Source organism: Dama dama, chromosome 20 (assembly GCF_033118175.1).
Source record: "Dama dama isolate Ldn47 chromosome 20, ASM3311817v1, whole genome shotgun sequence".
NCBI lineage: Eukaryota > Metazoa > Chordata > Mammalia > Artiodactyla > Cervidae > Dama > Dama dama.
In genome coordinates, this window is record NC_083700.1 from 53,752,287 (window position 1) to 53,777,925 (window position 25,639).

Genomic DNA, 25,639 nt, shown 5'->3' on the forward strand with positions numbered 1-25,639 from the left:
TGTTTTGTCTCTAGTCTGAATGCTGGGGGCCCCCTTAGGTTGAATCTTCTGAAGAGGAAGTCATGTGAGCTCGTTGGATCCATCTGGATAAATAGAAGCATACCCCTTTCCCTGTAAAATTAGTTTCTTAGATTTCCATTGATTAGTTAACCCATCTTGATATTAAATGGGCAAAGGAAGGGAGGTGTCCTTTAATGTTTCAAAATGTTTTTCTGCTTTTGTCAAAATATCTCCTTGCAGTAAGTTTAAAAAATTTAAAACAAATAAGGCTATATTAACAATAGTTATAGAAAGAAAGGAAAGGGATAATGATGAAAATATTCCCAGGAAATATTTCAGTATAAAAGAAAAAAAATCATCTAGAGATCTGTTTGGGACTGGTACTTGGCTGTGGTTTTGAATTAATGGGTTGATTTTCTCTTCATTCAGTATATACATTTTTCCTGATATAAAAAGAAATGAGATCTGACTGTGTTTTAAGTGGTTTGTGTTATTTGGGGCAAAGGATTAGGAGCAAACACTCATTTTTTCCTAAGTGAAATTATTGAAAAGCTGATGCAGAACAACTTGACAAATGAAATGTTGCTTACATCCAAATATATTTGAACTTGGTCCTTGGAAAAGAAATATAGCCTGGCAGCTGTTGAATCTCTCTGTTCAGTGTGTTAAAGAAGATGATTACACTTTCAAGACAGACCTGAAAAGAAGGGGAATATTTTGTATTTTTTATATTCTTAGGAACAAATAATTTATTCGGCAAATGGTGTCTCTTTTATGTTGTTTTTGTTTTGTATAGTGAAACAGGCATTGAAGTTGGTGTTGTTTTAAGAATCTTACAGATTGTAAACAGAAATAAAGCTATATTAATAATAGTTATAGGCTTAAAGAATGTATTGCAGTAGAATCTAGTAAAATCTATTCTGGATAAGGAAGATAAAAGTGTTCCTGTGTATTTCCTTTTATTTAAATTTTTATTTGCAGTTACAGTGTGTAATGTGTTTGTTTAATTGTGTCTTGTGTTTGTGGATTATAAGGAATGTCTGTAATCTGTTTTATAGAGAATGAATGTAAAAATTATTTGAACTGCTTAGAAATACAGGCAGGGTCATTGTTTTTATAGAATTAGGTGTTTTCATTATCGCAAAGTAAGTTGATAGGTGGGTTATAACATGTTGTGTAGTTTTACCTTGGAGAGGTGTTGCCTCTAGAAAAGAGTTTGTATTGATCGAGACATATAAGAAGGAAGAGGAAGAAAGTTCAGGGCAATGAGTCACACCTATTTGCCATAAAATTCTCTTTCATTTGTCATAAATCTTTTTTTTTTGTATTCATCATTTTATTTGCCATTTCTTATATCTTTTTATTAAAAGCATATATCTTATTTTTCTTTAGCAACTATGAAGTGTCTTGTATGTTAGTATTTTATAGATTGGTGAATATATTTATTATATCATATATTATAATATATATATTTATTAATAGCTTAAATCTCTTTAGATTTTCTGTAAGAAAAACTTTTTGTAAGAGTAAGTTAATGTTCAGTAATTAATGTTTTAAAATCTTACTTCATTTGGAAATGAGCTAGTTATTTAATAAACTTTTATTATTTAGTTTAGTGTAACTCCAGAAACTTAAGTTACCCCAACCCTAAGAGATTGTTTTAGATTATAATAATATATTATTCTATCAAAAAATAATTATTTTAATAGAGCTTATCTAAAAGTTTTCATCTCATTTATATATATATATATATATATATATATATATAAAGAGTTACCTTTTTGTTGACAAATTTAGTTTACTTTAAACCTAGCAAAATAAAAGTATTATATAATGTTGATGACTTAAGATGTGTCTTAATTAGATTAACAAATAATTATATTTAAATTGTATATTTAAATTATATTTATATTTAAATAAACATTATATTTAATATTGAATATTTTTTTAGTTCATGTGAAGTTGAATTTAAATATAACTTATTAACTTCATATTATCCAAAAACAAAGACATATATTGAGACATAGGTAATTTTAGATAGATATGCATAGTTTTCCATATGATGTTTAAAATATCTTTTTGTTTTATTTACTTATTTTGAGCTCCATCAGTTTGTTTATGGCTGGAGTCCTAGATAGAGTGAACTGTGTATCCCAAGGACATGATAAGAGTTAACTTTAGGTTTTTTCTTAGGCCTGTTTTTGTTTCCCAAGCAGAACTGGAGCTTCAAAAAAGTATTTTAACAAGTTAACCTTTTCTTAATTGCACGAGTAAGAAGAACCACTTTTGTAATTTCATAAAAGATTTTATTTTAATCAGTTTTCTCTGGAATCTAAAGAATATCATGGCCATTCAGTGTCAAAAATATCATTTCTAGTTTGTAGTTATAGTATATTATTAATGATATATGCATGAGGGAATTGCTGTCATATAGGAAGTAAAGCCTTGGCTACAAAATTTTGACAAATACTAGAGGACTGTTACGGAGAAGGCAATGGTACCCCACTCCAGTACTCTTGCCTGGAAAACCCCATGGGATTTTCCCATGGAGGAGCCTGGTGGGCTGCAGTCCATGGGGTCGCTAAGAGTCCGACACGACTGAGTGACTTCACTTTCACTTTTCACTTTCATGCATTGGAGAAGGAAATGGCAACCCACTCCAGTGTTCTTGCCTGGAGAATCCCGGGGACCGAGGAGCCTGGTGGGCTTCTGTCTATGGGGTTGCACAGAGTTGGACATGACTGAGGTGACTAAGCAGCAAGAGCAGCAGGACTGTTAAACATACCTTGAGGTAACATAGTCTATTGAAATCTCTTATGAGGCCTGATATGATTAGGATAAGGGAGAGAGAAAGTGAATCTCTCCCGGTCTAAAGGGTGTAAAGGTATATTAAAAAAGCAATCTTGTAAATCAGTAATAATAATGGGCCAATTTTGAGGAATGGTAATAGGTGATGGGATCTCTGGTTGTAATGCACCCATAGGTTTCATAGATGCATTAACTTTTCTAAGGTCTGTTAAGAGACACCATTTGTTAGATTTCTTTTTTATAACAAAAAGAGGAGAGTTCCAAAAAGAGCAAGATTCCTTAATATGTTTCCATTGTAATTGTGTGCCTATAAGTTCTTTAGTAGCTTGTAATTTTTCTTTCGTAAGGGGCCATTGCTCTGTCCAAATAGGCTCGTCGTTTTTCTGTTATTTTATTAATTGCTTTGTTTGTTAAATGAGCAGTGGCCCCTAGGAAAAATGTGGAATGTATATCTGAGTTTGCCATTGCATAAGTAAGTCCCTTCCTATTAGATTAAGGGGTGCATCTATCATATAAGGTCTTAATGTTGTAGGTTGGCCTTTTGGTCTATCATATGGGTAGATTTGAACATTTTGATAAATTTCTTGTACTTTGGTTTGAGAAATTCCTGCAATTTGGCAAGAGACCTTTTGTATAGGCCAGGATTTGGGCCATAAGTGTTTGGAAATAATAGTAATATTAGATCCAGTGCTGAGGAGACCAGAAAATCTTTTACCATTAATTTTGATATTTATTTTTGGTTAGGCATATTCAGATACCAATGATGTCCATAAGGATTGTTTTTTATATGTATTGCCAAATCTGCCTGTCCGTACATTATTAGAGGAGTTAATAGAAATGTAAGGCGAAAGAAGTAATTGAGCAATTTTGTCCCCCTTTTTGAATTGCCATAGAATCTGAGATGACATCATAATTTGAATCTCCCCTTTATAATTTGAATCAATTATTCCAGGGTGAACAGTAATTCCTTTAGAAGCCAAATTAGATCAGCCAAGTAAAAGACTGAAGGTTTGTGGGGGCAGGGGTCCAAACAGTCTGGTAGGTACTCTAGAAGGGACTGCTTAAGGGTAAAGGAAAAAATCATTTAGGTCTGGTATATTGATGGCAGCATTGCTGGGTGTTGAGGGTTTGAGGGAAAAGATAGAATTTGCCTCTGGTTTTTGTTGTAGGGGACCTGGGGGTTCCCATGTTTGGAGTTTCCTGGAATAGGTTTTCCTTCAATATCAAATTTAGATTTACAGTCTTTGGCCCAATGCATTCCTCTATGGCAGTGAGGGCGAATTCTTGGAGGTTTTTTATGAGCCTTCTTAGGACAGTCCCCCTTTAAATGGTTTTTATCTCCACATGTAAAGCATCCCTCATTTCCCTTATTAAAGGTAGTAGCCATTGTTTCAGCTAGTATTTGCATCTTTTGAGTTTTTGATCCTAGATTCTGACAAGCCTTCAAATAATCAGTAATAGTCCCAGTCTCACGAATTGCAGTGATAGCTCTTTGACATTCCTGATTTGCATTCTCATAAGCAAGTAATTTCTCTAGCTGTTTCTTGGTTTCTTCTCCGATTACAGTACAGGAAATAGCAGTTTCTAATCTAGCTAAAAAATCAGCATAACTTTCATTAGGTTCCAACAAAGGAGAGACTTTTGGAGTTGTGCCTTTTTGGCAGAGGAGGAGCATTTGGGGCAGCCGGGGCAGGGCTAATAAAAGTTTGAAATATTTTGTGTTGTTTTAATTGGGCCTTTTGTAAAGTTTTATCATTTAATTTATATTCATGTAATAAGTGTTCTGTCTGTTTTCGAATATTGGAAGGGCTAGAATTTACCTTCAAATGGCAGAATTACAGCTTTAATGAGAGCCCCTAGGGGCTAGAAGTCAATTAGAATATTTTTTTCTTGTTTGGCGGCTCATTCAACATTTTCTTTGACCCAGTGCCAAATTTCTAAATCAAAACTGCATTTTTCAGGGAACCAAGGATTACATTTAACCACTGTTTGAAAGTAAGCCTCTATTCGTTGGTGTGAAACCAAAAGTCCCTGAGCTTTAAACAAATGGTGAAGTAAAATAGAGAAATGATGGGGCTTTCCAGCCATTTGATCCGTGTCTTAGTACTTACTAACCTCAATAGGTCCAGACCTCAATAGGCCTCTGGCGTCACTCCGTCCAAAATGCCATGTATACCAGTGTCCATGTTCTGGGCGCCACTTGTTGGCTTCCTTTAATGGACCAGGACCTGGCGGTCTGGAGTCAAATATAAGAAAGTGAAAGAGAGAGAGAGCCGGAGGGAGGGAGAGAGAGAGAGAAAGAAAGAAAAAGAAAGAAAGAGAGACATGGGGACCCAAGCTCTGATGGAGCAAAGGTGCTTTAATGATTTTTCTGTGAGTATATATAGGCTGTGGTACAAGAAGTTTCTCACCACAATGATAAAGATCAGAAAACTAAACGTACAGTAATCATTACCAAGGGAACAAAGGATAATAATGGTCACAAGGTCAGGAGACAATTCACATCTCAAGAAAGGGGGCGAGACTAAGCAGTTCTGTCGTAAAAAGAATGTTTACTAAAGGAGACCCAAGCCTGTCTCACATAATGACCTCAGTCCTGAGAGCTGCTTGCAGTTCTACTCCCTTCTAGCAGAAGCGGATAAGGAACAGGGGATTTATGAGAAACAGCATGTAGGAATCCTCCCATCAAACACTCCCTGACATTTCCCTGTTGAAAAATTTTCCCTTGGGGTCTGTAATTGACAATTCTTCCATGACTGACCTCCAGTCTGTAGTTCTGCAACAAGCCCCCTTCTGGCTTGCTGACTCCATTTGAGTGAGTGAAGTTCATGTTTTTGGCGGGGGTGGGGGGTTGGGGACACATGAAACCCAGGTGGCTCAGAATCCGCCTGCCAGTGCAGGATATGCAGGAGACACCAGAGACGTGGGTTTGATCCCTGGGTCAGGATCCCTTAGAGGAGAAAATGGCAACAGGCTCCACTATTCTTGCCTGGAGCACACAGCACATACATGATGGGGGAGGGGACACAGGCCTTCAAGTGAGATCTTACTTCCCAGACCAGGGACAGAACCAGCACCCTCGTCAGTGAAAGCACAGAGTCCCAACTACTGTCAGGGAATTCTCCAGGTTTTCCTTTATTAATTTTGACATAACACAGCAGTAAAAGGTCATGTTTTACTCTCCCATTTCTGCTCCAAATCCACTATAGGAAAAGACAAATAATCGTACAGAACAAATCTGTTACATAAATAAATGTTTTTTTCTCATAAAAAGATTTTAGATCCCTTATAATTCTTGACAATTTCAGGTTACAGAGCTCACTGACACAGTATAACACACTGTCTATTTGAAATAGTACATGAATCAAGAAAAAACTTTTTTCATGATTTAGAGCCTATCTGTTACCAGCTGTACTGTAGTGAATCAAGAATTGTTCCTTTACATATAAACTGCTAAGAAAAAGAAGGTTTTGGAGGTAAGTTCCTTTTTCAAGGTATCAACAGATAATAAGCACTGTGAACCTTCAAGTTTGAACCCTGGCAGCCCAACTCCAGAACCTGTACTTGGACATCCCAGGGCAGCTCTGAGCTCCTCCAGCCTGACTCTCCCCTCATCACTGTCCTCCCTCTCAGCTATTACCACTGGATCTCCCCAGCCTGCTCATCTTCCTCCTGGGCTGTGTCCTCCCACTTGCTTGCAACCAGGGAGGGAAGTGTCAGAGCCAATCCTCCAGTTTCATTCAGTAATTACTGTCCTTGTCTTCAGACATTCAGTTGTAAAGCAATACTTACATAGAATTTACTATGTACCAGCATAATTTTTGAAGTATTGTAAGCATCATGAAATCATGAGCTAGTTAATCCTCCAAATAACCCTAATGACAGATTGAGTTTTATGTCTCATGCTGCCATTTTACAGAAGAAAAAAACTGAGGCACAAAGAAATTAATCTTCTCAGCCGTCACACAGCCAGTAACATATGGAAACATGTGGATGTTGCTTAGTATTGTTTTTGAGAAAATAAAGGAACAGTCAAAGCCTTCTGACTTCTGTCTGTCTCCTAAGATCATGAAACATCTAATCATGGTGATGAAATCATTTAAAGTAGAGCCTGACCCAGATGTGAGACCCTGGCATATCTAGCCAGACCTTATAACACCCTAGTTGCTTGCATCTCTTCTCTATCTGTTTAAATAATAAGAAATACCCTTTAATTTCATGTAGTAACTGAATTATTAACATGTGCAACTTTGTTAGGTACCTTCAAGATCTGTGCTGTTTTAAGAGAGAGCAGCATTTTTATCTCAACTTCTTTCTCTCACAGTCACTCTTCCTCCAGCCTGTCCTACTCCACTGATTGCTTCATCTGGTCACCAGTCACATTCATTTTTCCTTTGTTGGCAAGGTTTTCCCTGATTAAATTCCATGTAAATTCAAATCCCATTCCCTGCTCATTTCCTTCAAAGCATTTGCCACCCTCTAATATCCACATATTTGGATGCTTTATTTTTTCACTTTCTATATTATTTGTCTCCTTTACTAGAATAGAGATCATGAAGCAAGAATTTGTATCCGTCTTGTTCACTGTTTGATGCTGAGCTTCTAGAACAGTGTCAGCACATGGAAGGTTCTCAATAAATATTTGTGCAATTAATGAGTGATCAAATCATTCTGGAACTCAAGAAATCATCTCTGGTCACTCCTCATCCCATTCATGTCCCATCTGTCTCTACTTACTCCCAAAATGTTAGTGTTCTCAAAGCTCTATCATCAGTGCTTTGTGTTCTGAATCTGTTCACTGTATGCCTCATGTGGGCAAGGTTGCATTAGGGTTCATTTAAGAATCAGTAAGATAATATACATACTGTACCTATACAGGCCTTGGCACACGAGGCTAAATTCTTACCTTTTTGAAATATACAAAGCAAAGAGAATTGATATCTAAGTTCCACAAGCACAGGACTAATGTGCATATGACTTCTGTAACCATGAGGGATGACCTCACGACCCTGTAGGGATTTTTTCACATTTTTTAAAATTGAAATATAATTTCTTTACAATGTTGTGTCCATTCCTGCTGTAGGAACATATGAATCAGCTATGTGTATACATAAATCCTCTCCCTCTTGAGCCTCCCTCCTGCCCCCCATCCCACCCCTCTGGGACCTTGTGTTCTACTGAGTTGTTTCTCTGGGTTACAGCTTCCCATGGCATCTGGATCCACCATAATGGACCCCATCTGTCTGGTAAGAAACCAGAACAACCAGCTGACAGTAAATCCCAGAGCACTGAAGATTCTGGAGCAGATATCTCAGCCTGTGGTGGTGGTGGCCATCGCAGGGCTGTATCGGACTGGAAAGTCCTACCTGATGAACCGCCTGGCAGGACAAAACCATGGTGAGTGTTGTTCAAAACCCTTTACTTGGAAGCAGCAATAACACAGTCTGCTGATCATCCTCTTCTAAGGTCATGTTAAGGAAGAGCCTAACTCCCTACTGAAGAAAACATCTAATTCTCACCACCCAATTTATAACTTCAAACCCATCCCTCCACAATGTTAACTCTTGTATCCAGTAATCAAAAATTCCCAACCTCATCCAAATATCTACCTCATTCTTCCTGATCCTATCCACCGCCCTCTGCTCAGGAGCTCATCTTCAACAATCATTCCCTTCCCTTCTCCTTCACCATGTTTGCCCTAAACCACAGGGTCACTTCAGGTAGCACACAAATGTTGTCCAACATGTTCTGTTTTTTGAAAAGGATAGAAGGAAGTACAGACAGATGAATCTCTGTAAAACCCATATCTCAATGGGGCTACCACCCGTCTTTTTTTGCTTCATTTAATTTGCTTATTTCCAAACTTTGGTAAATTATACCTTCTTTTTTCTCTTTTCCTATTATTAACTATAACACATACAGAATGGTGCATAAAATATACATATATAAATACTGCAAAATTGATAAACATAATGTAATCATCTGTCTAATCACCACTCAGATCAAGAAATAATACTTCAACACCCAAAATCCCAAGTTATGCCCTCTCACACCTTCATTAGACTTCACCAGTGTTCTGATTTTCATGGGGTATTCTTTCACTCTTCCTTTTAGAAAATTAGTTCATATTATGTTTCTGTATTTGTAAAACATGAAGTGAAAGTGAAAGTCGCTCAGTCGTGTCCAACTCTTTGCAACCCCATGGACTGTACAGTCCATGGAATTCTCTAGGCCAGGATACTGGAGTGGGTAGCCTTTCCCTTCTCCAACAGACCTTCCCAACCCAGGGATCAAACCCATGTCTCCCACATTGCAGGCAGATTCTTTACCAGCTAAGCCACACCCAGGTTGTAAAACATAGCTTGAACTTAATACAAGGGAAACTAAATTGTGCCAATCATTGGGGTCTTGCTTCTTTTGCTCAACAAGAAGTTTATAAGGTTCATCTAGTTTGTCATACTTGACTGTAATTTATTTTTGTTCACTACTTTATAGTATGCTATTGACAAAGGATAGAAGAATTCACTCATTGTTAATGAACACTGGTATTACCTGTAGTTTACCTTTTATGGATGCTTCTGTTGTGAATATTGTTGTGTCTATCTTGGTGCACATGTACACTAGCTACCCTTGTGTGATATACTCAGAAGTGTAACTGCTGAGTCATAGAGTCCATATATTTTCAGGCACTCAAGACAATATCAAACAGTTTTTGAAGTTTTCTGTGCAATTTATGTGCTTATTAGCAGTAACTGGAATTCTCCACATCATTAAAAAAATCTGGTAAAAGACACTTTAACTTTGACTGATCTGGTGTCTATACAGTTGCATGTTATTCGCCTCACTACAAATAAGCATCTGTACCTTTGAACATATTAATTTACTCTTTACATTTCCAATTTCATGAAATCTTTCTTTTTCTACAGAGTTGCTTTCTTGGTTCTTATTGATTTTAGGAACAACCTGCCAATGTCTTGGATATTGCTGTCTAAGGAAACTACACACCATTTCTTTCTTAATGCCTTCTTATGTGGCTCAGTGTCTCAGCATGATTAGGGAGTAGAACCTCAGCCAACTAAAATCTAAGAATCTTAGCTATTTCTCAGTGTCTCTCTCAGACTCTCTCTCTTATCTCTCTTACTCTATTTTCTTCCTTTCTTCCACTTTTTGCTTTGCAATCTCCCATTGGCCTCAAACAAAAACATTTTATATTTCCCTTTCTTTTAGAGAAACTCTTGACAACTAGTCAGGGGAGGACTGGTTTCTCTGTCAGGCTATATTACTTAGTATGTCATTTTTGAGTGATTAGAGATTTGAAAACTGTGAGAAAGGTTATCAGTCAAGCGTTGAAACAATCAAGGTGTTTCAACAACATTCTTTTTAGTCTATGTGAGACAACATCCGTTAATAAGGGGGTGAATGTCATCACTGATACAATGGACATGAACTTGGGCAAACTCCAGGAGTTGGTGAGGGACAGGGAAGCCTGGCTTGCTGCAGTCCATGATGTTGTGATGAGTCAGACTTGACTGAGCAACTGAACAACAAATTCTGTTACTAAGGAAATCCCTCAGTTATGTTTTAAAGAACTTGAATTGTGACTCTGCTACTCAAGCTGTATGACAAGAAGACAAAAACCAAAAATCAAACAAAATTGGTGCCCAGTCAAGGTCCACGAGCAGAACTAAGTCAGTACACTCTGCCCTTGTTGTGACTCCTTTGTCTGTCCTTTACCTCACATAACTGACAGTGATGACCCCCAGTTATACCTTGTTTTTTCTCCATGTGGGAAATGGGAGCTTGTATTTCTTGGTATTAATCGGCAAGCAGTGTAAAGCCATTACAATGTAGAAGAGTGCAGATCATCTCAGGCGTTGTATCCTCTCTGAACAGAACACACAGGATATGATCATTGAACACCCTGAGCCGTCCTGAACCATACTCCACTAGGGATATCATCATATCCATTTCTAGTCTCATTGAAGGGACCATGGGCATCTGGTGGGCACTTAACATCTTGAACTATAGATAAAATGCACTGCCTGCAGCTTTTAGGCATATACCTCACATAATCTCCCTCTGGGCCTTCCTGGTGTCTCAGTGGTAAAGAATCTGCCTGCAATGCAGCAACTATGTGAGACTCAAGTTAGATAGCTGGGTAGGGAAGATGCCCTGGAGGAAAAAATGCAACCCACTCCAATATTCTTGCCTGGGAAATCCCATGGACAGAGGAGCTTGGTGGGCTACAGCCCAAGCACACACACAATCTCCCTCAGTTGTTTTAAGACTCTAGAAAGAAGGGCAAACAATTCTCATGGGTTTTTTCTGATTCACTGCTGTGATATCAGCAACCTTGAGTCAATGAATGAAGAATTCATCATTTCTTGAAGAGGAGAACAGAAATGAGGAAAATACAGGGAGGAAGGGAAGGAAAAATAAATCTATCAAGAGGTGTATCAGTCCAGGTCCTGGAAGGACATACGGAAGTCACTTAAGAGGTAAATCAAGATGTTTAATGAAGAAATAATCACAAAGGAACAAGCAGAACAAAAGGAATCAATGATGGATGCAGAAGAAGTCAGAGGGTTGCAGGAACAATGGCCATGTAGCCTTTATATCTTCTGTAGTGTGAAGAAGCAAGCAATGAATGGATTTCAGAATGTGACAAAGACCAGAGCTACTGGATGGAGCTAAACAAAAGGAGATGTGGTCAAGGTAGAGGAAAAGAGGCCCCGGGACAACGTGGCTCACGAGGGTGGAAGCCAGGGGAACAGGAGGCTTACTCCTGATCTCCTGCTGGTACTGCTGGGACTCCATCAGAAAGTGGGGAATATGGGAACTCTTCAGTATCAGATAACTAGAAAGGTTAATAGAGTTTACACTGACCTCTTAATGTGACACAGTATGAGCCATTAATGTTAGAAGGTGAATAAGGGATATTAAATATTTCTTGGGAAGGTCCTGAGTATGTGTAGCACTCGTCCTTGCTGAAATGGAAACACCTGTCCCAACCCAGGCACTCACATTCCAATCATTTTACCAAAGCAATCCCTGGGTAGCCTGCACTCTCTGCTCTTCCACTGTGTTGCTTAATCCTCTTTTTTGTGCAGGTTTCCATCTGGGCTCCACAGTGCAGTCTGACACCAAGGGAATCTGGATGTGGTGTGTGCCCCACCCCTCCAAGGAGAACCACACCTTGGTCCTTCTGGACACCGAGGGTCTGGGTGATACAGAGAAGGTAAGGCAGGGAATCTTCTTTATTCCTTACTCTACTTACATTTCAATTTCCCACCTCAGTTCAATTTTTATGACATGTCCCAATCAAATTATGCCAATCAAACTATGAATAATGAGGCTAAAAAACCTTTCCTTGAATTTATTCTATAATAAGTTCAATAGTTTGGTTATTATAGATCAGTTCAGTTCAGTCGCTCAGTCGTGTCTGACTCTTTGCGACCCCATGAATCACAGCATGCCAGGCCTCCCTGTCCATCACCAATGCCCAGAGTTTACTGAAACTCATGAACATCGAGTCGGTGATGCCATCCAACCATCTCATCCTCTGTTGTCCCCTTCTCCTCCTGACCCCAATCCCTCCCAGCATCAGGGTCTTTTCCAATGAGGCAACTCTTCGCATGAGGTGGCCAAAGTACTGGAGTTTCAGCTTCAGCATCAGTCCGTCCAATGAACACCCAGGACTGATCTCCTTTAGGATGGACTGGTTGGATCTCCTTGCAGTCCAAAGGACTCTCAAGAGTCTTCTCCAACACCACAGTTCAAAAGCATCAACTTTTTGGTGCTCAGATTTCTTCACAGTCCAACTCTCACAACCATACATGACCACTGGAAAAACCATAGCCGTGACCAGACAGAACTTTGTTGGCAAAGTAATGTCTCTGCTTTTTAATATGCTGTCTAGGTTGGTCATAACTTTCCTTCCAAGGAGTAAGCGTCTTTTAATTTCATGGCTGCAGTCACCATCCGCAGTGATTTTGGAGCCCCAAAAAATAAAGTCTGACACTGTTTCCACCTTCTCCCCATCTATTTCCCATGAGGTGATGGGACCAGATGCCATGATCTTAGTTTTCTCAATGTTGAGCTTTAAGCCAACTTTTTCACTCTCCTCTTTCACTTTCATCAAGAGGCTTTTCAGTTCCTCTTCACTCTCTGCCATAAGGGTGGTGTCATCTGCATATCTGAGGTTATTGATATTTCTCTCGACAATCTTGATTCCACCTTGTGCTTCCTCCAGCCCAGCATTTCTCATGATGTACTCTGCATACAAGTTAAACAAGCAGGGTGACAATATACAGCCTTGACATATTCCTTTTCCTATTTGGAACCAGTCTGTTGTTCCATGTCCAGTTCTAACTTTGCTTCCTGACCTGCATACAGGTTTCTCAAGAAGCAGGTCAGGTGGTCTGGTATTCCCATCTCTTTCAGAATTTTCCACAGTTTATTGTGATCCACACGGTCGAAGACTTTGGTGTAGCCAATAAAGCAGAAATAGATGTTTTTCTGGAACTCTTGTTTTTTTGATGATCCAGCGGATATTGGCAGTTTGATCTCTGGTTCCTCTGCCTTTTATAAAACCAGTTTGAACATCTGGAAGCTCTCAGTTCACGTATTGCTGAAGCCTGGCTTGGAGAATTTTGAGCATTACTTTACTAGTGTGTGAGATGAGTGCAATTGTGCGGTAGTTTGAGCATTCTTTGGGATTGCCTTTCTTAGGGATTGGAATGAAAACTGACCTTTTCCAGTCCTGTGGCCACTGCTGAGTTTTCCAAATTTGCTGGCATATGGAGTGTAGCACTTTCACAGAATCATCTTTCAGGATTTGAAATAGCTCAACTGGAATTCCATCACACCCACTAGCTTTGTTCATAGTGATGCTTTCTAAGGCCCACCTGATTTCACATTCCAGGATGTCTGGCTCTAGGTGAGTGATCATACCATTGTGAGTATCTGGGTCATGAAGATCTTTCTTGTACAGTTCTTCTGTGTATTCTTGCCACCTCTTCTTAATATCTTCTGCTTCTGTTAGGTCCATAGCATTTCTGTCCTTTATCGAACCCATCTTTGCCTGAAATGTTCCCTTGTTATCTCTAATTTTCTTGAAGAGACCTCTAGTCTTTCCCATTCTGTTGTTTTCCTCTATTTCTTTGCATTGATGGCTGAGGAAGGCTTTCTTATCTCTTCTGGCTATTCTTTGGAACTCTGCATTCACATGGGAATATCTTTCCTTTTCTCCTTTGCTTTTCACTTCTCTTCTTTTCGCAGCTATTTGTAAGGCCTCCTCAGACAACCATCTTGCCTTTTTGCATTTCTTTTTCATGGGGATGGTCTTGATCCTTGTCTCCTGTACAGTGTCACGAACCTCCATCCATAATTCATCAGGCTCTCTGTCTATCAGATCTAGTCCCTTAAATTTAATTCTCACTTCCACTGTATAGTCATAAGGGATTTGATTTAGGTTATACCTGAATGGTCTAGTGGTTTTCCCCACTTTCTTCAGTTTAAGTCTGAATTTGGCAATAAAGAGTTCATTATCTGAGCCACAGTCAGCTCCTGGTCTTGTTTTTGCCGACTGTATAGAGCTTCTCCATCTTTGGCTGCAAAGAATATAATCAATCTGATTTTGGTGTTGACCATCTGGTGATATCCATGTGTAGAGTCTTCTCTTCTGTTGTTGGAAGAGGGTGTTTGCTATGACCAGTGCGTTCTCTTGGCAAAACTCTATTAGCCTTTGTCCTGCTTCATTCCATACTCCAAGGCCAAATTTGCCTGTTATTCCAGGTGTTTCTTGACTTCCTACTTTTGCATTCCAGTCCCCTATAATGAAAAGGACATCTTTTTTGGGTGTTAGTTATAAAAGGTCTTATAGGTCTTCATAGAACTGTTCAACTTCAGCTTCTTCAGTGTTACTAGTTGGGGCATAGGCTTGGATCTGGACCTAACATTCCAGGTTCCTATGCAATATTGCTCTTTACAGCCTCAGACCTTGCTTCTATCACCAGTCCCATCTATAACTGGGTACTGTTTTTGCTTTGGCTCCATCCCTTCATTCTTTCTGGGCTTATTTCTCCATTGATCTCCAGTAGCATATTGGGCACCTACCGACCTGGGGAGTTCTTCTTTCAGTATCCTATCATTTTGCCTTCTCATACTGTTCATGGGGTTCTCAAGGCAAGAATACTGAAGTGGTTTGCCATTCCCTTCTCCAGTGGACCACATTCTGTCAGACCTTTCCACCATGCCCCAACCATCTTGGGTGGCTCCACACGGCATGGCTTAGTTTCATTGAGTTAGACAAGACTGTGGTCCTGTGATCAGATTGGCTAGTTTTCTATGATTATGGTTTTGGTGTGTCTGCCCTCTGATGCCCTCTAGCAACACCTAATGTCTTACTTGGGTTTCTCTTACCTCGGACGTGGGGTATCTCTTCAAGCTTCTCCAGCAAACCGCAGCTGCTGCTCCTTACCTTGGCGGAGGGGTATCTTCTCACGGCCGCCCCTCCTGACCTTGAATGTGGAGTAGCTCCTCTCAGCCCTCCTGCATTATTATAGATAGATCTTCTTATTTTCAGCACTGAGACAAAAAATGTTCTGTGCTGTTGCTTAGTTGCTCAGTTGTATAGAAGGAACATACCTCAACATAATAAAAGCTATATATGACAAACCCACAGCAAACATTATCCTCAATGGTGAAAAATTGAAAGCATTTCCCCTAAAATCAGGAACAAGACAAGGGTGCCCACTCTCACCACTACTATTCAACATAGTTTTGGAAGTTTTGGCCACAGCAATCAGAGCAGAAAAACAAATAAAAGGATCCAGATAGGAAAAGAAGAAATGAAACTCTGACTGCTTGCAGATGGCATGATCCTCTACATAGAAAACCCTAAGACTATACCAGAAAATTACTAGAGCTAATCAATGAATATAGTAAAGTTGCAGGGTATAAAATTAACACACAGTTGTTATTCTTTGCAACTGCATGGTTGCAAAGCCCATCAGGCTCCTCTGTCCATGGGGATTCTCCAGGCAAGAACACTGGAGTGGTTTGCCATGCCCTCCTCCACGGGAGAGGAAAGATATAAGTTAATAAATATTTATTGGGCATCTGAATCCCAGGGCTTTGTGTTAAATGCAACAGGTATCACAGTGATGGAGCTAAAGGCCCAGAGCTCAATTGGGGAGGTAAGAAATATGCAGTGGTATCAGCACATGGAACCATGTTTACACAAAGTGATAACCTATATCAGTTGTTAGTTTGGGAAATCTGGTGAAAGCTAGACTGATAGAAGTCTGGCTATGGTCAGAAGACTATAACCAGTCTTCCACCAGTTATAGTGGTGGAAGACTATAGTTATGGTACAGTGGAAGCTATAACTCATGGGAACAATGGGCTCTACTAATTGAGAGCTGTGGAGTTGATGGGGTTGTAAGTAGAAACCATGAAATAGAGTTTCTCTGAATAAAAATCTATTTTAATAAAAAATATTTAATAAAATAACATTTTTTAAAAATTAATAAAATTTAAAGGTCTATTTAACAAAAATCTATTTTATATATATTTTAAAATCTCCAGAAAAGCTCCTTCTATACAAGGAACATTTTATTCCAAGGCTCTGGGCATTGTCAGTGAACTCTTAACTGAAAAGCTTTGTAAATGGGATAATTTTAGATATTTTGATTTTCTAGTGTTAAGGTACAATCAGTTTTTTCTCTTTATTTGTATTAATCTGCATCTTAATTAAATGTAGGAGCTTTGAATCTTGGGTTTCATCACTGCAGAAAAGAGTTGGGACATGAATTCATGAATTCTAAATTATAAATCAAAATTTAACTTATTCAGTAATCACATTAGTGTCAACCCAAGATGGTCTGTGATTCATAATAGATTGTAGTTTTAATAACCTGTGTCATTTATCTAACCTCACTTGCCATAAGCCAAAGCACAGCAAACTGCACACTGATAGCAGCAGAACCACTTGCTGGTCTCACTATCTGTAATGTATCTGGGTGAAAAAATTGAAAGTGTTAGCCACTCAGTCGTGTCCAACTCTTTGTAACCCCATAGACTGTAGCCAGCCAGTCTCCCCAGTCCATGGAATTCTCCAGGCAGGAATACTGGAGTGGGTAGCCATTCCCTTTTCCAGGGGATCTTCTGGACCCAGGGATCGAACCCAGGTCTCCTTATTGCAGGCAGATTCTTTACTGTCTGAGCCACCAGGGAAGCCCAAGAATTCCATATAAATCAGTTCCAAAGTCACTCATGACTTGTTCTGAATATCATTTTCCACCTCATCTACTACCACACGGGTAACATCACTTCAGCCAAATAAAATAACCTGGTAATACCTCTATATAACCACAGTTTCTGGCAATCATGATCAGCTTCTGTGGGCCCTTCCACTTGCATGGTCCGTGAAGTGACTGAAGTGAAAGCCCTCAGTCCTGTCCAACTCTTTGCGACCCCATGAACTATAGAGTCCATGGAATTCTCCAGGCCAGCATACTGGAATGGGTAGCCTTTCCCTTCTCCAGGGGATCTTCAAACCCAGGGATCAAACCCAGGTCTCCCGCACTCCAGGCAGATTCTTTACTATCCCACATTGCAGGCAAATTCTTCACCAACTGAGCTATCAGGGAAGCCCTAGAGCTTCACAAATCTACTTTCTGTCAATTCTTTAATGCCCAGTTCTTTTCAGCTTAATGTCATCACATCACTGTAAGACACAATCACTCTTGGCTTTGAATGCACAGAGTATTTTTTTTCTGTCTTTGTGGTATTACTCCTTTGTCTATTACAGTAACACATTTGGTTCCACACTGAGTTATCATCTTGGATAAATATGTATGTTCCCATATATATCTGACCCTCCAGAAAGCCATCTCTCTAGGGTAGGGATTATTATGTGGAACTTTATATTCAAGTAAGTCAATGAGTATCTCCTGTTATCTAGATGAACAGTTAGTAGTTGAATTTAATTGATTAGTATTTCTATTCCTAATATACATCATGATCTAGAAAATGTTGCAAAAGGAATCATTGTCCACTTTCTACTGGCAAACTTATGTTCCAGGTGCTGTAGTAAACATTCAAACATATATAAGATGTCATTCATTTCTGTTAATAGCTAATCACACAAAAAAGCTTAGATGGGTCAATATCAACACCAGAAAAATTTGCATTTAGTCCATGGTGTCACTAAGAGTCGGACACGACTGAGTGACTGAACTGAACTGAGCTGAAAATTTATGTTGCTTGCCTTACTATCGAGTTACGTACTGCTGTTACAGCAAATGAACAATGAATGAGAGCATGAGGAGCAGCATCCTCACCCTGTAATGTACTTTCTAGGGGGACTCCAAAAATGACTCGTGGATCTTTGCCCTGGCCGTGCTCCTGAGCAGCACCTTTATCTACAACAGTATGAGCACCATCAACCACCAGTCTCTGGAGCAGCTGCAGTATCCTTTCAGAGCTGAACTAGCACTTTTAAATGAGTTTATGGGAATAGCAACTGACACCGTTTCTCCTTTTCCATGACGCCATTCTGTTGACTGATGAGATGGTAAAATGGGGCAAAAGGGAATAGTTGTAAAACTTGTTTTGGGGTAGGAGTTGGAAATTTTGTTGGAGAGTGCTTCTTTTTCCTTAGCTAAGATCCCAGCTATGTGACTGAATTAACGGAGCTGATCAGAATCAAATCATCTCCCATCTCTGATGATGTAGAGGACTCAGTCGAGTTTGTGAGATTCTTTCCGGACTTTGTCTGGGCTGTGCGGGATTTCATGCTGGAGCTGGAGTTAAATGGAAACCCCATAACTGAAGATGAGTACCTGGAGAATGCCTTGAAGTTGATTCCAGGTATCAGAGCAGGGGCAAGGTGGTAGAAAGCTCAGTAGGAAATGGGATCAAGAGCCCTGACATTCAGCACTTGATGTCAATCTTAATTTGGGGTTGGAATGAGGCCATGCTAATGGTTCCTGGTGAATGACTGGTGGGTGGCTTCAGTCATTATTGTCACTGGAAAAACTTCAGAGACCAGAGCATAAGCTCACTGAAGAAATTTAGAATCTAGTATTAAACAAATGATTTTAGAAAAATCATGAAGAAAAAGTCTCACATACTGTATTACATATTAAGTGCTTCTTCTTTCCTCTTTTAGAAAAATAACCCATCAAATTGAAATTGGTAGATGTAGAATCATAAGGTAAATAAAAGGATTAATTTGTGAAATATTGATACATTTCACAGTGTTTTTTATTACCCATATAGATATATTCTTAATAGATAAGCTATTTATAGTCTAATTCATTCAAAAGAAAAGCATTGTTACATCCTTTCAGTGAGACTATCAGATCTTCAAATGGTTTCTCATAACATCATACTCTTCATTCTAGAGCCTTACACCATATGTATGTGCATGCTCGTGTGCTCAATTGCTCAGTCATGTTTGACTCTTTTCAACTCTGTGGACTGTAGCCCACCAGGCTCCTCTGTCCTTGAGATTTTCCGGGCAAGAATACTGGAGTGGGTTACCATTTCCTCCTCTGGGGATCTCCCTACCCAGGGATTGAACTCACATCTCCTTTGTCTCCTGCATTGGCGGGTGGATTCTTTACGATTGAGCCACCTATAACCTCTCTTACTTGGTATATGTCATATTCATATGCTAGTTGGTTACTCAGATTATATTTAGCAGAGAGAATAATAGGTGGTACCTAGAAGTAATATTGATTTTGTTTGTTTAATCATATATTTACACTTCCAATAAATACTTATTGAACTGATGGTATATGCCCCAAATCTTTCCGTATGATACTGTCACATACAATAGAAAGTGTTGCAGAGGACTGATAGAGTGTCCTCATTTCCTTTAGGCCAATCTAACCATGAGATTATGTATGCTACAGTAATCTCAAAACATATTTATAGAATGTGCAGTTTTACTCGATTTTATAAAGCTTTTCTTTCCTGTATATCATTTGTTCCCAATGTGATTTCTTTCCCAGATATATTGTGAATATCCTTATTTCCACCATTACTTTTCATGTCTGAAATAGAGGTTGTAACATCAGAATAGTGTTTTTGACAGTTATTTGGGTTGGTTTATCTTTCAAGAAGCACCTAATAAATAATTGATCCAGTGCACACTATGCAATGGCTGAGGAAAACAAAAGTTTCTTCAGTTGGTATAAACAGTTCTTTTTCCTCCCCAGAAGTATTTCCTTCAGTCTTGGCTCAGTATAAAAATAGAGTTTCTATGGTAGATTTGTATAAGGTTGATTTTCAAATAGAAAAGATTTACAGGCACGGGAATTTGAGTGAGTGCATAAATTCCTGGAAATCAAAGTCCTCAGCCCCCTTACCAAGAGTCTGTCTCTTCTTTGATTATTCTTTTCTGCTTTTGCAGATGAAAATCCCCAAATTCAAAATTCCAACTTACCCAGAGAGTGTATCAGGAAGTTCTTTCCCAAACGGAAGTGTTTCGTCTTTGACCGCCCTGCAAGTAACAGAAAACAATTACTCCATCTTGAGGAAATACCAGAGAACCAACTGGATGGAAATTTCCAGAAGCAATCAAAAGTTTTCTGCTCCTATATCTATACCCATGCAAAGGCCAAGAGCTTAAAAGAGGGAATCACTGTCACTGGGACAAGTGAGTCTCCTTTGCTACAGCATGTCTCTCTGTGATTCACTGTGGGTGGGGAATGTGTGGTGGAGTTGAAGTTGTAAATGTACTCTGGGATTGTCAATAATGGTGCTTTCTTCTTTTTTCCTTTATTAATTGTGTTCTCTATATAATTTGGAAAATCAGATATTCATTAAAATATGAATTTTGAGTTAAAATTTCTTCATTAAAATATCCTTGTACGAGGCTTTTTTGAAGCATAGCAAATCTCATGAAACTATTGGGTTGGCCAGAATGTTCTTTCAGGTTTTTCAGTAAGATATTATGGAAAAACCCAAACAAACGTTTTGACCAACCCAATATTACTATAAAGATATTTTAAGGATAGACATATTCATGGTAATGAACCACTGAGTGGATAAGTGTTTCTAGTGAGGATATACAAGGTATTCTGTGAATTTACATGAATCAATAATAAGTAGTAAGTCATGAATCCATGTAAACTCATTGAGAGTCTGAGAAAGAAGAGTAAATATAATCTTATGTGATGCTGGCTTCGTGCCCATGTCAGTGGGGCAGTCACATAATGCCCTGTGCTGAGATGGGCCTGCTTGCTTTAAAGTTTGTATCATGGTCTGGAAATTCTTGATGATATTTTTACATGTGGCACTACATTTTCATTTGCAAATAGTGCTCACAAAATATGCAGTTTACTCACATATATATAAGTTCTTTGTATTTTATTACAATGGGAAAAGTGTTACAGAAGAACTTTGAACATATTGTTTGAGATAATTCGGTGAATATTTTATTGTGATGAACTGAGAACTATAAAATAGAGTGCATAGGAGACACAGTAATGTTACTATAAGAAGTTATAGAAGGTGGAGGATACAATGACGAGGATAAGGATGAAGATGAGAAGAAAGAAAACCTCAAATTCAATAAAACTTTAATAGTTTTAAGTGTACTGATCTAAAGTCCATAAAACGAGGGAGAATGTTCTGTTTCTTTTCAAAATATACTGTGTCATTCAGGGCTGGGAACTCTGGTGGAGGCCTACATGTATGCCATCAACAGTGGATCAGTTCCTTGTCTGGAGAATGCGGTGTCAATTCTGGCCCAGCGTGAGAACTCAGCAGCTGTGGAGAAGGCAGCTGACCACTACAGTGAGCAGATGACCAAGCAACTGAACCTCCCCACAGACACGCTCCAGGAGCTGCTGGAGGTGCACGCAGCCTGTGTGAAGGAAGCCATTGCAGTCTTCATGGAGCACTCCTTCAAGGATGAAAAGAAGGATTTCCAGAAGAAACTTCTGGTAATGTAGCCTAGAATATAGCCTTCCTGATACCTTTTCTTCTAAAAATGTACTTAGGCTCCTTCTTTTCACTTGTGGTTCACATGCTTCTCATTTATAAAAGGAGTTTGGATTCATGTGAAAGACAAGACTCTACAGGCTACATTCCATCCTTTGTACTAAAAACTGGCCTCTTCATTTTCTACTGTAAACAAATTACCCTGTACTTAGCTGTTTAAAACAACACACATTTATTAACTCAAAATTCTTCAGGTTAGATCCCAGCTCAGGGTGTACAGGTGATATACTCTGTGTACAACAAGATGGGGTGGGGAGAAGGCTCAAATGGGCTTAGTAATACTCCCAAGAATAAATAGTAAACAATTGTCATAAGATAAGAAGAATTTGATTTGAGCCAAATGAGGACTAGTGCCCTGAAGATACACATACAAGAAGCATTTGAATTGTGTTCCACTGGACTCCAAAGTGGGGGTGGGGTTGGAGGAGGGGGGGGGGTTGTTGCAAGACCCTCAATATAGGCAAAACCCACAAAATTACCTGTATTATTGGTTAAGAATTAACAAAGTTAGAAAGAAGTTGGAGAGAAGTAAGAGTGCTTGTTAAAGGATTGTTTGGAGTCTGAAACCATTGCCTATTTGCAACAGGATCTTTGAGACCATGAGTTTACAACTCCCAATTGCTATTATAGCAGACACTGTTTTGGGAATGTATAGTGGCATCCTTGAGTATGATAAAGTTAAGAAGATTGAAGTTCTCAGTGATGCAGAAACATGCCTGAAACCACATCTACAATGGCCACCAAGCTCAGTTTTGAATTCCTGCACAAGTTATTCCATTTTGATTTTTAAATGTATTTCTTTAATGATTAAAGCAGATGTAAATGCTTGCTTGATAGGCCGCAAACAGGTTATTGTATTTAGCATAAAGTTGAATTTAAATCGTGTATAAGCCACACTGTCCTCCCCCTGTGCAAACATGTGAATATATCTTTCTTCAGCACTCATATTGGCTCTGGAAAACCACCCTGCTCCATCATTTAGCCAGCAATGGTGCCCTGTATTCTTCTTTTGTTGCTCATCTCTCTGATTACCTTTTCTGTCACCAAAAAAAAAAGAATAGATGTGAAAGACTTATGTGATTCAGTAATGTCCACTAGGGTCATCTCTACTTTTTAAAGTATCCTATGCTATATAACATAATCTAAATGCTAATAGAGTTTTGCAAAGAGAACGCACTGGTCATAGCAAACACCCTCTTTCTTCCAACAACACAAGAGAAGACTCTACACAGGGACATCACCAGATGGTCAACACCGAAATCAGATTGATTATATTTTTGCAGCCAAAGATGGAGAAGCTCTGTACAGTCAGCAAAAACAAGACCAGGAGCTGACTGTGGCTCAGATAATGAACTCCTTATTGCCAAATTCAGATGTAAATTGAAGAAAGTGGGGGAAACTACTAAACCATTCAGTTCAGTTCAGTCTCTCAGTTGTGTCCGACTCTTTGTGGCCCGGTGAACTGCAGCACACCAGGCCTCCCTGTCCATCACCAACTCCCAGAGTCCACCAAAACCCATGTCCATCCAGTCAGTGATGCCATCCAACTATCTCATCCTCTCTCATCCCCTTCTCCTCCTGCCCTCAATCTTTCCCAGCATCAGGGTCTTTTCAAATGAGTCAGCTCTTCTCATCAGGTGGCCAAAGTATTGGAGATTCAAATTCAACATCAGTCCCTCCGATAAACACTCAGGACTGATCTCCTTAAGGATGGACTTGTTGGATCTCCTTGCAATCCAAGGGACTCTCAAGAGTTTTCCCCAACACCACAGTTCAAAAGCACCAATTCTTTGGCACTCAGCCATCTTTATAGTCCAATTCTCACATCCATACATGACCACTGGAAAAGCCATAGCCTTGACTAGACGGCTTTTGTCGGCAAAGTAACATCTCTGCTTTTTAATATGCTAACCAGGTTGGTCATAACTTTCCTTCCAAGGAGCAAGTGTCTTTTAATTTCACGGCTGCAATCACCATCTGCAGTGATTTTGGAGCCCAAAAAAATAAAGTCAGCCACTGTGTACACTGTTTCCCCATCTACTTGCCATGAGGTGATGGAACCAGATGCCACCATCTTAGTTTTCTTAATGTTGAGTTTTAAGCCAACTTTTTCACTCTCCTCTTTCTCTTTCATCAAGCGGCTCATTAGTTATTCACTTTCTGCCATAAGGGTGGTGTCATCTGCATTTCTAAGGTTTCTGATATTTCTCCCAGACAATCTTGATTCCACCTTGTGCTTCCTCCAGCCCAGCATTTCTCATGATGTACTCTGCATATAAGTTAAACAAGCAGGGTGACAATATACAGCCTTGACATACTCCTTTTCCTATTTGGAACCAGTCTGTTGGTCCATGTCCAGTTCTAACTGTTGCTTCCTGACCTGCATACAGGTTTCTTAAGAGGCAGGTCAGGTGGTCTGGTATTCCCATCTCTTTCAGAATTTTCCACAGTTTATTGTGACCCCCACAGTCAAAGGCTTTGGCATAGTCAATAAAGCAGAAATGGATGTTTTTCTGAAACTCTCTTGCTTTTTCGATGATCCAGTGATGTTGGCAATTTGATTTCTGGTTCCTCTGCCTTTTCTAAAACCATTCAGGTATGACCTAAATCAAATCCCTTATGCTTATACAGTGGAAGTGACAAATAGATTTAAGGGACTAGATCTGATAGACAGAGTGCCTGATGAACTATGGACAGAGGATTGTAACATTGTATAGGAGTCAGGAATCAAAACCATCCCCAGGAAAAAGAAATGCAAAAAAGCAAAATGGCAGTCTGACGAGGCCCTACAAATAGCTGTGAAAAGAAGAGAAGTGAAAAGCAAAGGAGAAAAGGAAAGTTATATACATTTGACTGCAGAGTTCCAAAGAATAGCAAGGAGAGATAAGAAAGCCTTTCTCAGTGATCAATGCAAAGAAATAGAGGAAAACAACAGAATGGGAAAGACTAGAGATCTCTTCAAGAAAATTAGAGATACCAAGGGAATATTTCATGCAAAGATGGGCTCAATAAAGGACAGAAATGCTATGGACCTAACAGAAGCAGAAGATATTAGGAAGAGGTGGCAAGAATACACAGAAGAACTGTACAGAAAAGATCTTCACGACCCAGTTAATCACAATGGTGTGATCACTCACCTAGAGCCAGACATCCTGGAATGTGAAGTCAAGTGGGCCTTAGGAAGCATCAAGACTATCAAAGCTAGTGGAGATGATGGAATTCCAGTTGAGCTATTTCAAGTCTTAAAAGATGATGCTGTGAAAGTGTTGCACTCAATATGTCAGCAAATTTGGAAAACTCAGCAGTGGCCACAGGACTGGAAAAGGTCAGTTTTCACTCCAATCCCAAAGAAAGGAAATACCAAAGAATGCTCAAACTACCACACAATTGCACTCACCTCACACGCTGGTAAAATAACGCTCAAAATTCTCCAAGCCAGGCTTCAACAATACGTGAACAGTGAACTTCCAGATGCTCAAGCTGGTTTTAGAAAAGGCAGAGGAACCAGAGCTCAAATTGTCAACATCTTCTGGATCATCGAAAAAGCAAGAGAGTTTCAGAAAAACATCTATTTCTGCTTTATTGACTATGCCAAAGCCTTTGACTGTGGGGGTCACAATAAACTGTGGAAAATTCTGAAAGAGATGGGAATACCAGACCACCTGACCTGCCTCTTGAGAAACCTGTATGCAGGTCAGGAAGCAACAGTTAGAACTGGACATGGACCAACAGACTGGTTCCAAATAGGAAAAGGAGTATGTCAAAGCTGCATATTGTCACCCTGCTTGTTTGACTTATATGCAGAGTACAT

At 39.3% G+C, this 25,639-nt stretch overlaps 1 protein-coding gene across 5 annotated transcripts in view; it reads left to right on the forward strand.

Moving 5' to 3' along the window:
- LOC133041079 (guanylate-binding protein 6-like) overlaps positions 1-25,639 on the forward strand; it is a 49,208-nt gene that overhangs the window by 11,554 nt on the left and 12,015 nt on the right. For 4 of the 5 annotated variants that reach the window (XM_061121451.1, XM_061121456.1, XM_061121455.1 and 1 more), the window contains 6 exons: positions 8,010-8,205; positions 11,919-12,046; positions 18,175-18,284; positions 18,488-18,684; positions 20,234-20,479; positions 21,490-21,770. In XM_061121451.1, coding sequence (XP_060977434.1) covers positions 8,016-8,205; positions 11,919-12,046; positions 18,175-18,284; positions 18,488-18,684; positions 20,234-20,479; positions 21,490-21,770 — 1,152 coding nt within the window. In that variant the 5' untranslated portion in view covers positions 8,010-8,015. Of the gene's footprint in view, positions 1-2,642; positions 2,792-8,009; positions 8,206-11,918; positions 12,047-18,174; positions 18,285-18,487; positions 18,685-20,233; positions 20,480-21,489; positions 21,771-25,639 lie in introns of those variants that run through there. The other variant, XM_061121453.1, reaches the window with a different exon arrangement.